Source organism: Papaver somniferum, chromosome 9 (assembly GCF_003573695.1).
Source record: "Papaver somniferum cultivar HN1 chromosome 9, ASM357369v1, whole genome shotgun sequence".
NCBI lineage: Eukaryota > Viridiplantae > Streptophyta > Magnoliopsida > Ranunculales > Papaveraceae > Papaver > Papaver somniferum.
The window spans coordinates 47,678,834-47,690,361 of NC_039366.1; the positions used below are offsets into that span (position 1 = coordinate 47,678,834).

The 11,528-nt window shown below is 37.2% G+C and overlaps 2 protein-coding genes across 6 annotated transcripts; one reads left to right on the top strand and one right to left on the bottom strand.

Annotated features, from left to right (window-relative positions):
* Positions 1-946: 946 nt before the first annotated feature.
* LOC113313291 (probable ubiquitin-conjugating enzyme E2 C) lies at positions 947-3,342 on the top strand. The gene is made up of 6 exons (XM_026562044.1): positions 947-1,326; positions 1,430-1,457; positions 1,863-2,093; positions 2,223-2,286; positions 2,372-2,431; positions 2,841-3,342. The coding sequence occupies exons 1-6, from the start codon at positions 1,160-1,162 to the stop codon at positions 2,894-2,896; spliced, it is 606 nt and encodes a 201-aa protein (XP_026417829.1). The 5' UTR covers positions 947-1,159; the 3' UTR covers positions 2,897-3,342.
* A 446-nt stretch (positions 3,343-3,788) lies between these two features.
* LOC113313290 (probable E3 ubiquitin-protein ligase ZFP1) lies at positions 3,789-10,073 on the bottom strand. Of its 5 annotated transcripts, none has more exons than XM_026562041.1 (9): positions 9,637-10,073; positions 9,450-9,527; positions 8,857-9,031; positions 6,179-6,327; positions 5,326-6,084; positions 4,786-5,186; positions 4,518-4,616; positions 4,284-4,421; positions 3,789-4,174 (listed from the first exon to the last, which is right to left on the bottom strand). In XM_026562041.1, exons 4-9 carry the CDS (start codon positions 6,276-6,278, stop codon positions 4,037-4,039), a joined length of 1,635 nt encoding a protein of 544 aa, XP_026417826.1. In that variant the 5' UTR covers positions 6,279-6,327; positions 8,857-9,031; positions 9,450-9,527; positions 9,637-10,073; the 3' UTR covers positions 3,789-4,036. The 5 variants fall into 5 exon arrangements, with proteins under 5 accessions (XP_026417826.1, XP_026417824.1, XP_026417828.1 ...); XM_026562039.1 differs by adding an exon at positions 8,185-8,335 and having other exon boundaries at positions 9,450-10,073; XM_026562043.1 differs by lacking the exon at positions 8,857-9,031.
* Positions 10,074-11,528: the final 1,455 nt, after the last annotated feature.

Consider the following 11,528-nt stretch of genomic DNA (forward strand, 5'->3'; position numbering starts at 1 on the left):
TCCGATTCTAGCAAAAAAAAGATACAGAAAAATTGAGAACAACAATCGGTTTACTCGACACACATATAAAATCCGATTCTAACATTATACATCAAGATTTGGTTTTTATAAGTGCTAATGTAATCCGATTCTGGTTCAAATTTCTCGAACCAGAAAACATATCAAGGACAATCGGTCTTTGTGGGCATGAACATAAACTGTTTATATTTGTAATCGGATCACATATACATTAACGTTAACCGATTCTGATAAACCAGGAAAAATTTGATTTCAAAATTTTCAATTTTTGAGCAATTTTATGTTACTAAAACCTAGTTTATAGGATTGGGTTGAGAAGAAAAGAAGAAGAATCAGTTGAAGTGGAGATGGAAATGAATTTGATTTTGATTTTAGTTTTTAATTTTATGATTTTAGTTTTATGATTTTGATTTTGATTTTGATTTTGGTTTTAGTTTTTAAATTTTATGATTTTAGTTTTAGTTTTTAATTTTATGATTAGGATTTGATGGGGACAAATTAGTAGTATTAATATTGATAGAGAATAAAATGGTAGTTTCATCAAACTTAGACACCCCTTAACATTCTTTATGGGGTGGATGAAAAAATCCATATGCCCCAATTAAATGGCATATGCCCCAATTTAATGAGGATAGTTTAGTATAGTTGAAAGAGTAAAATCGCATGCTCATCGCATGTATGGTTTAGCTAGTAACGATAATAAAAATAAAATTTTCCAAAATTTATGAAATTGCCATTTTGGTTAAAAAGTTACCCGACTTAGGTTAAAGAAAAACAGCACATTAAAGAAAAACAGAAGGGCAACAGAACTGCAGTTGCAGTGAATTACACTTCCTTTTAATACTTTTTCCCTCGAAAAGACGTTTCCTCTTTTGCTGTTTGCTTCAGTAACAGAGAGAGAAAGAAACGACAAATTAAAGAGATCCCATCTCTTCATTAAAATATAATCCAAAATCTTAATCATTCACCTATTCTATCTCTCTATTTCTTTCCATCTGTAATCTGTTGTCTCTATCTACAATGTAAATTCTTTTCAGTTGTTGCAAAATTTGTCAAACGCAACTACAACTGTTAAATTAGAAAAAACACAAGGTATATAAGAAGATAGAGATAATAATTCAGGTTTGAGGAAGAGCTTGAAATGGAGGTTCGAAACAATGTAGGGGGGAATCATAATGGGATAGACACCACCACCACCAACACCACATCACCACCATCTCAGCATCAGCATCCTCTTCCTTCCCCTAATAATAGCAAGCAAATTAAGCCCTCTTCTAAACCAGTTGATACAAATTCTGTCACTCTCAGGTACTCTTGCCTCTCTCACTATGCCTTTCTTTTTTTAATGAGTAATTCAAATTCAGTTCAATTGTGGAGTTTATGATTGGATAAATTTGATTGGTTTTTGCAGGTTACAGAAAGAATTAATGTCTCTCATGGTAACCCTTTGTCTCTTGCTCTTCTTATCTTATGTAAAAGAACTGTCTTGATTTTGAGTATTTGTTGAATTCTACACTCTCTTCATTTTGGGTCTTTTAAAAGTAATCAATTTATAACCAGCTCAGAGGATGGTTCACTATATGTGCAATTACTCTGTCAAGTCATGAGTTACTTGATTTTCTCAATTTGTTGGCTCCACTCTCAGTGATTAAATAGGAAACAGCTCATTTGTACGTGTTATCAAAATTATTTTCACACAAGTTTCCAACTATGATTTGTTCTTAGTAGGAAGTCTAGAACTAGCAGTGTAGTTTAGAAAAAAAAAAGGTACCTATCAGTAGGCGAGCTAGCCTTATGATATGATAAGGGATAGTTCCTTTAGTAATTCATGTTTTGCTGGACAGATGAATGGAGGTGATCTTGGGGTATCGGCGTTTCCTGAAAATGAGAACATCTTTTCATGGATTGGTACTATCCAAGGTGGCAAAGGAACTCCGTATGAGGATTTGTCATACAAGCTTTCGCTACGGTTTCCTCTGGATTACCCTTTTAAGGCTCCGTCGGTTAAGTTTGATACAATGTGTTTTCATCCAAATGTTGACCAGTATGGAAACATTTGTCTTGACATCCTTCAGGTATTTTTACAACTGAAAGCTTCTAAACAGATGGTGAATCCCAAAATTCAAGATAAATGAAAGAATTGGTATTCCGTGCTATATTTTTTCTTTAAGAATTGAAAAATATCTCCTTTTGAATTGTCATAGGACAAGTGGTCCTCAGCTTACGATTGCAGAACCATCCTTATATCCATTCAAAGTTTGCTGGGAGGTACTTATTCCTTGTGTGGTATATTTGATTTGGTAACTTAATCTATCTGTGTCCCTGGTTAACACTTCAGTGTGTATGTTATCAGAGCCAAATAATGAGAGTCCTCTCAATAGTTATGCTGCATCACTATGGAACAACCAAGAAGGTATGAGCTAATACATTGTGTTTGTGTTTTTTTTTCTTTTTCTTTCTTGCATACTCTCATTTCTTTCTATGGCTAGTGTTCCGCATCTGCTGCAGTTTTTGGTTTGGACATGTTCAAGTTGACTCATCTGTAGACTCCCTTCCTCAACCATTTATGTGTTCCCCATTTGCTATCGTTCCCTTGCCATTATCGGTTTAAAGAATTTATTGTTTAGTAGCTGATAGGAAATAAATAAGAAAAGATAACCCCAAGGAACTTATATGTGATATGATGTCTAAGGGGGTGAATCTTTAATCTTCCTGCCGTTGGTAGAAGAAGCTTCATTATACCCTTTCCTTGATGTAGCAGTTCAAGTGACTGTTGGCAGCTTGATGAAATCTGCTGCTTTTCCTTCTCTGTTTATTTGCAGACTACAAGAAAATTGTTCGGAAGCAATTTATGGATGAAATCGAATTTGAAAGCTGATGTAGCAGCACATATGAATGTTGATCGCTGTCCAGGGGCGCATTTCTCCATAATGCTCGTAATGAAGATGGTTTGTTTTAGTAGGCAACAGATATCAACTTCATGTTCTTCTATAGTCGCTGAACTAGTGCCCGCACCTAGGCTGTTTCCATCCTCATACCTGTTACTCAACAAGGAATTGCTTCTTCTTCTTCTTTTCTTTTTTTTTTTTCCTTATCGTGCTTCTTTTGTATAAACATCTGAATAATGTGAAATATAAAAATTTACAGTTGAATGGGGTCAGATGTTACTGGGATCGAGCAAAAAACACATTACCGGTAGGGATGTAAAGTCTGTCTGGGGTTGGCTGAATTATTCAAGCTACCTTTTATTGCAGTTCCTTGCTTATACTTGTTAATACAAGACTCATCTCTCTACCTTGTAAATGAGCCAACTTTTTCTTAACTATCAGCAGCTTGCATGTGTGCTCTCAAAAGTCCCATCATACCCTGCAAGTTTTATATTTTAGATTTCTCTTGCACAACCTAAAACGAAATCTTTTTATTTATTTATTTTCAAAGTATTCCAACATGAAAGTACTGAACTACTGAAATGTTAGATTTAGAGAAATACTCAAGCTATTTATTTATTTATTTTGAAAGTATTCCAACATGAAAGTATTGAACTACTGAAATGTTAGATTTAGCGAAAGATTCATTTGTTACGTATGCAGTACAAAATTAATCTTCAGTTATATCCTCACCTGACCTCCTCCTAATAAATTCTAAATCTCACACCAGAAAGTTTCTTTGTGTAAGGAGTGAGCATCCAACTTTTGTTGTGTAAAGTTCCTTACAGAAGATCCAGAACATATAATATTAGAGTTCAAAGTACACTGAGAGACATGCACAAGTCAGAAAATTTAGCCTAAAGATGATAAGCTTAATATATCACTAGAAATGAAAGTTTGTCCTTTGAATGAATTGGTAACTAAATCATAAACATTTCAGAACCAGTTTAAGATGAAAAATGAACATCCCCCTGCCCCCCATGTACAAGTTGTCTCTTAAACCACTCCTCCGAGAGTTGTTTATCTGGATATAATATTTACACAAGTTAAATAGAGAGAACTAAATAAGAAAAGAAACATCTGAGGCTTTTTTATTCGTCTTTCACAGCAGGAGACTTGCAAATAGGGCATGCATTCTTCATTGACAACCATTTTCTGATACAACCTATGTGATAATCGTGGCCACAGTTCTTCACTGCGCCAATCACTTCCTTGTCCTTGTAATCTTCCTGTGGATTTTCAGTTCCAAAAAGACAAACAAGATACAGATTAACTAATTTACTCGATTCAACAAACAAACAGAGTAAAATAAAAAAGTTGCAGTTTGATGAATCTTACCAGGCATATTGCGCAGGATCCTTCATCCTGGCTTTGATCAAAAGAGCAGCATATAGTTTCAATCAAACACTTTGAGATCACATCTTCAGACAAACCTGTGTTGACGGTTCCAATCCTTTCACCCAGATCAAGTAGCTCCTGCGTCATCAACCATCAAATGCTTATCAAGCTTAATTTTAAAAATCAATCAGTTACATGAAAGACTAAATCTAAAACATGGATCAAAATAATAACCTCATAACTCATGTTATCTACGTCTAGCCTCATGTCTCTATGCTGATCAAGCAAACTTCTTGAGCCATACATGACTGAGCGTTCTAACATAGAAATCCCCTGCACACAAAACACATGGAGACTTCTTCAGAGGACATAAGTGGGAAACGAAGCAATTGCACTATTCAGGAGGGTAAAGATCCCAGAAGACATTCCTGCAAGAATTTTATCAGGTAACTAGATCATGGGCACAACACTCTGGGTTTTCTTTTTAAGAAGAAAAGCATACCTCAACAAAACGAGCATGGGCATCTACCCCACCAGTAGCTGAGTGCAATCTTGGATGAGGTAGCCCCAATCGTTCGCTCCTATCAGGTCGACGCCATCCCACAGCAGACCTTATATGTCTGGAATGATTATCTGACATTGAATGCATAGTATTCTCAGTAGCTGGGACGTATCCCCTATGCGGGTGAGTAGATGCGGTCTCATAAGCAAGAAATGTCCTCTGAGCAAGATTACTGCGTCCTCTTACACCTTGAATATGAGGGAGATTATGGGTTTGCGGAGGAACAATAGGAGTTCTCCTGGAAGGTTGGTCATGGTTGTACCCACTAATCTCCTGAGAAATACTAGCACTACTGCTTCCTACAGAAAATTGGTTTGTTACATGACTGAAGCCACTAGTATCTGCAACTTCCACACAGAGTTTTGTCAGAAAAACGACAGTAACATACTCATTTAACAAAGAAACCTATTTTAGTTATTCATTATTATATATTCCTTAATCTAATTAAAATTTCCAAGAATTTGGATACTGAAATCTTACCCGAAGGTATAAGTCTCCCTTGAGCAGCGGAAGAAACAGGGACACCAGTGCAGTCAACTGTGCCATTCTGGCCTACAGGTCTGCCTGTTGAAGGAAGACGACGAGATGGGTTGCTTAACAAATGCGGCTGAGGTAGGTCTTGTTCCAAGTCAAGTGCAATTCGGCCTCTAACATTCCTCTGAGAATGCTCCTCGCCAATTGAAAGGTTGCTTCCTCCATACGTGGAGGCAGCACTCATGGGATCCCAAGCCCAATGTTGAGGTTTCTCTGATGGCAAATCAAGAGATAAAGAAACATCAGGGGTATTTGTAGCGTTATAGTGTCTGCTACTGCTGCCGTTTTCAAAGACCGCGGAAACTTCTGCCCTTTTCCTTTTGCACGGCCCACTAATGTCACCTATCGTAGGAGTAACGCTACTGCTACCAAATCCATGGTTTAAGTGTCTGTGATGACTAGAAGAAGGCTGGTCAGCATAATTATGTGGAGCAGGCCACGTGCTTCCACCAGCTGAGGGATGCAGGGTCGGATCATAGGTTGGCCCTGAAGTAGTCACTTGATGATGTCGAATTTCCATTGTGAAATTTGTGGAACAGTACTCATTTCCCCTTTGCCCAATATTTCTGTGGGAGGATTCAGTGCTGCTACTTGATGAAGAGTACTCATTTGAACTTCGTCTCTGAGAGGTAAAATTGATTCCTCCGGCAGGTAAATTTTCTATAGGAAATACTGAACCACCAGTATCTGCAGCCCCAGTCCAGCCTGCAATAAAAATATCAAAAGTAAGATACAGACCAACCTATGAGGATTAGACATATCGTGATGTCAAATATTTGGCAATGAGGTCAGACAGTACCCAAGGGAATTAAAGAATGCTCAGCATGTAGAGGACTTGGGTTCTGATCATTGTCCATCTCAAACATTTGGGGAGTGCCGAACAAGTGCCTATGCCCCATAACTATGTGATTGAAGTCTCGTTATGCTCCAATGGAAAGAATAAACGACCTGCATACAAATCGAAGCAGACAATAAGTTCAAGAAGGAAATCCTGCAACATGTTTCTCTGGTACGAACTCTAGACAAACATGAGCAGAACCGCAAAAGCAGCTCCCACTCACTCAAAACTAACGAGGAAAAAGTTCAAGGCTATGGAAACAACACGGCGAGGAGCTATGTAGTACGAGACATCATCAGAAAATAACAAGCCACACTAGCTTTCTGGTAAAGTTCATGTAAAAAAAAAGCTAGTATTACTTGCTGCTAACATAGTCATTCTGAGCAGCTAAAATACTTCCCTTGGCATAAATCTAATAGTTGATAGCGTTTGAAGATAATAGTTGAGGTGGGCTAGGACAAGATGCAAAACTAAACCATGAAGTTATAATCCTGCTAATTTCTTGTACTGGTATCATCAGTTCTTTATCTCAGGAAAGGAGACCCTGAGATGGTACATGTGCAAACACAAAATCCATGTGGCCAGGTTGTGATAATCTCATCTCATAGACGAGGCTCGCGTCTTAAACCTCTATTCCATGGTGAAAGCTACTTCCTCTTCAATGGACAAGCAATAACCCCGGAAACATATATATTGTTGTTTTTGTTATGTTAGAACAGTTGAGTGTGACTATTCAACATTCATAATTGACCACGAACTTATAAAGCATCTTTGCAATATTTTAGATATCGAGTGAGGATAGCTTCACCAGAGAAAAACTTGTGGTATAGTAGTAGCTCATTACATTCAGGGAGTCAACCAGCACATATACATTCAAGGAAGGACAATGACAAAACATGGTGACACCAACTCTACTGTAGTGTTAGCTTTCCAGCTTGAAATTCCAAATATGGTACCCAATACCACCTGCATGAGGCAGAACCTTGCAACCTAGTTCTTTTTTAAGCTATTTAATATTTCTCATCCAACAAAACAGAAGAACAGCTGCAAAATGTTAATTCCATCTAGGCCTCTGCCAGCTCAAAATTATGCAATGGCAATACTTCTGCCCTATGAATCCCATCAAAATGTTCTTATAAGCATATTCTCCGCCAAGATGGCATATCGAACTTAAATTGCTGTTCGGCTGAACTTGCGTAGCTTTGGCCATATGGCAGTAATAACTGAGGTTGCAGAACTTGCATAACTTTGGCCGTATAGCAGTAATATCAAACTTAAATTACTGCTCGGCTGAATTTGCATAACTCTGGCCATATGGCAGTAATAACTGAGCTTGTCATAACTTAAGAAATCCATGGAACCTTTCACATAAGAAACATTGTAGCCTGACACTGAATGCCAGCCACTTGCTTTGGAGTGGAATTTTAGCAAATGCCAGTTAAGAAAGGACCATCCTTTAAGATAGAAAAACAAGGTGGCCATAATGAATTGTATGCCAACATGACAACTAACTGAAACGACAGAATTAACTGATCTCCACCGTCCACCTTCCTAGGAATAACCTAGAAAACCTTGACCTGGGCTCAATCAGAGAAGAAATCCCTTCCTCTGTAGCTGAGGAGAAACCAAAGACTGCAAATAAGAAAGCCACCAAGCACTACGCTTAAAATAAGGAACTCTACTACTGGCCCCGATGTAATAAATGACGGAAAGCGAGGAACATAGTTTCTGCTGTTATCCAGCTGAAGTGTGCTATAAAATCAAGGAGTTGGATGATTTAATGGACAAAAGTAAACGAAGTGAAAGTCCACATTGGTTTCATTAACCTATCTACCCAAGTGCAGTGACAAGATCGCTAGGTAATAGTTAATCCACTAAAATCAGTTGGCACTGCTAGTGCACAAAAAAGACAGAAAGACAATAGAGAGGGAAAGAAAGAGAATTAAATCCTAAGAACTATTTCTCACCTGTGTATACAAGAATCCACCCACACATGATACACAACAAGGGGGCCACAGAGAAGTCGAATTTGAGTAAGGATGACTAGCAATATTCGACCACCTCGATTTTTTGGTCGATTACGTATTTGGTCATGTACCTGCATATTCAACTAACCCACTATACCCAAGGAATTGCAGGGAACATGATTAGAATATTTAGCTAATCTGATCAGGTCCTCTGGGAGACATTTAATAGAAAGGCAGCAACATATGAAACAGTAAAGGAATTTAAGGTTACCTGCAGGCTTTTTTTTAGTGAATACCTGTCTTAACAACTGACAACAAAATTATGCACGGAATAGATAGTACTGGGTTTAAGGGTAGGTATACTTGAGCACATGAATCAGTAGAGCGGAAATAGTGAGAGTGAAATATGAGATTAAAATCACATTTCTTAAGGATAACAATAGCGAAGAAGTGGAGTATTGAGCATCATGTTGAGGTGAACGCGTAAGTATGAAAACTGTTAAAATGGTTAGACAAGAAGGCATAGGCATAACTAGTGAAGATAGAGAATAGAACCCAAGAAGGAGGCCAAGTTATCTTCACGAAGATTATAAACATAAGAAGCTAACACATTCTTCAATTCTACTTGGTTTAAATACCACTAAATCACCAGTGCATAAGTTAGATTAATACCTTAGTTAGACAAAAACATAATTCCGTTACTGCCGGCGTGGCAGTGTTAGAACCGTGACAAGGTTAATAGAGCTAAGTCTCTCCATTAAGAGCACCACACCTATGATCACCGTCTACCCAGAAACCAACGTCTCCAATCTCTTCTAATGACCTCCAATCAGGACTCAACCCCCATCTGCAAAAGGAAGGGAAAAAAATACCATCTCCATCTTATTTTCCTCTGTAAACCTACCAATCGAGACCCAACAACTGATCTAAAATAAACTCAAAGAGGTGCCAGAATAAACACCCAAATATATCTAGATATCAAAATTGCTTTTTTTTTATCTATCATATCCTACCAGAGATTATCAACCCATAAACCCTCAGTTAAATGACCAGATACTTAATATTAACGACTGATCTAGCAAATTAAAACATATAAAAACCCTAAGACTTGCTCAAAAGAACAGAATTCTCACCACATAACCATGATCATACAAGAGATTTTGCATCAAAACATCAACAGCATAAACATATTGTGAATAATATTGATGAATCAGGATACAGATTATGTAACCAAAATCATAAAATCAACAAACTAGGAATTATACCTTTAGATTGCAATGAATACCAGAAAGTTCCTGATTTCAAGCAATTTTGAATTTATTTTTCACTAGTGAGATGAAAATCTGGGAAATCAGAGGTTTGATTAGTTGGTGTTGTTGTTGTTGAATGAAAACGAAGAAGATAAAGAGATGGAGAGAATTTAAGTTTGACAAGAAACGCCCTCCACCGTACCAGAAAAAAGGAGAGAAAACCGATAGAATTTAAGCAAATTTATTTTATTTGGCCTTCTTTTTCCTCCTTATTCATTCATACTTTTGTAACTTTTCTCATTTAGCGCCGATATTCTACTCCAGGTGTTGGGATTCCGTTTTATAGCCACGCATTAAAATTTGACCCAATTTCGCTTCTTTCGTTCGACACCCACCTGTACTATAGTCTATATGTAGAGATTTGCTCAATTGTATTTTTATTTTGACACGGATGCTCTCATATGTAGAGATTCATGCATTCTCATAATATTTGTGATACTATGCATTACCTCTTACTTATCCTTCTTCTAAGATCTGGGAGGCCCAATCTCTTTACAACTACAATACTAAAATACTTGATTTCAAATCAAAACCATCCAAATGCCGCATGAGAATTGGTATAAACAAAGGGTTCCATATCTCTGTTTTCGGACTGGATTTTTTTTCTTTTTCTAGAAAAAGACTTTCATTGAAAGAAGTCATAGTACCGAATTTTCAGAAATAAAGTGAGGTTGGCTATCTAACCATTCACCCATAACTCTGTTCCTGTTACAACACTTGGTTGCATTGTTAGCAGGCCCATTAAAGTTTCTAAAAATGTTTGAAACTCAACATACTGAAAAGTTTAATAAAGAAAGACAATCGTCTAGAATCGATCCATTGTACCAGCTAATCTGGTAACATTTATTTTGTAAATAGGAAATGCAATTCTTGGAGTCACTTAGGATGTAGATCTTCTCTAAGCTTCTATTCTTCGCTCATCTGATTGCTTCCAAAACTGCGAGACTTTCTGCTTCCTCCGCGTCCCTAGTTACTGCTGGTTGGAGTTTGCATCCAACGTACTGACCTGCCAAAAAATATGACACAATTCCAAGTCCAGCACTGTTAGTGTCTGTGTTATAAGAAGCATCACAGTATATTAAAACGCATTCAGAGGGCAAAGAATCAGTGACATGATATCTTATGGTACTGGAGATAGCATTGTTTATGGAAGCACCATCAGATGTTGCGGAAGCAGCTAGCTGCAAATCATTAACTAGTTTAACTGAATGCCTAGCAGTGGTTTCCTTATTCAGTCTCACACCCTGAAAAACATACATGCATCTATCTCTCCAAATACTCCAAGTTGTGGTGTTGATAGCATACTTTAGATCTGTAGGAAGATTACTATCAATAAGACCTTTCACTCAATCTTTAATGGAAATTGACGAGTTAGCAGGCTGCAAGACATGGCTGCCCCATGGAAACCAAATTCCACACAGAGGTAGAGAAATTGTAATGTAAAATAATATGCTCAGCTGTTTCCAATTCATGATTATCACACATGCTACATATGAGATCATGATTAGGATTGTGACTGCCTATTCGAACTTTAGAAGGTAATATGTTCTCATAGCATTTCCACAAAAATAATTGTATCTTAGGCAAGACTGGCAGGTTCGGACTGGATGATTTGGTCATATTTAATAAATATGATTTCCCGGGTACCAATTTTTTTTTCTTTGAGCAGAGGTTTTATTAACAGAAACTAAACGTTATAAAAAAGAAAAAGTTTTTCCGAAAATACACGGAGGAGGGTGATTAAACCAGCACTTATCTATAGAGTTCTGTCCGTCTAATTTAGCTAAACTATTTGTTGTCCCGTTACAAATACGCTTAACATATTACAAAGAGGTTGGGAAAAGAAAGTAAATCTATTTTTAAAGTATGTGGTCAAGGAAAATAGCTTCCAGCTGATAGAAGAGTCCCCATCCTTTACAACATTCACCAAAGAGAAATTATCTGATACAAACAAAACTTTCTCTTTGTTGAACTCCTTAACCCATTCTATGGATTTAGTATAGATTTTCCTTCAGCTTCGGTTTCTATCACTGA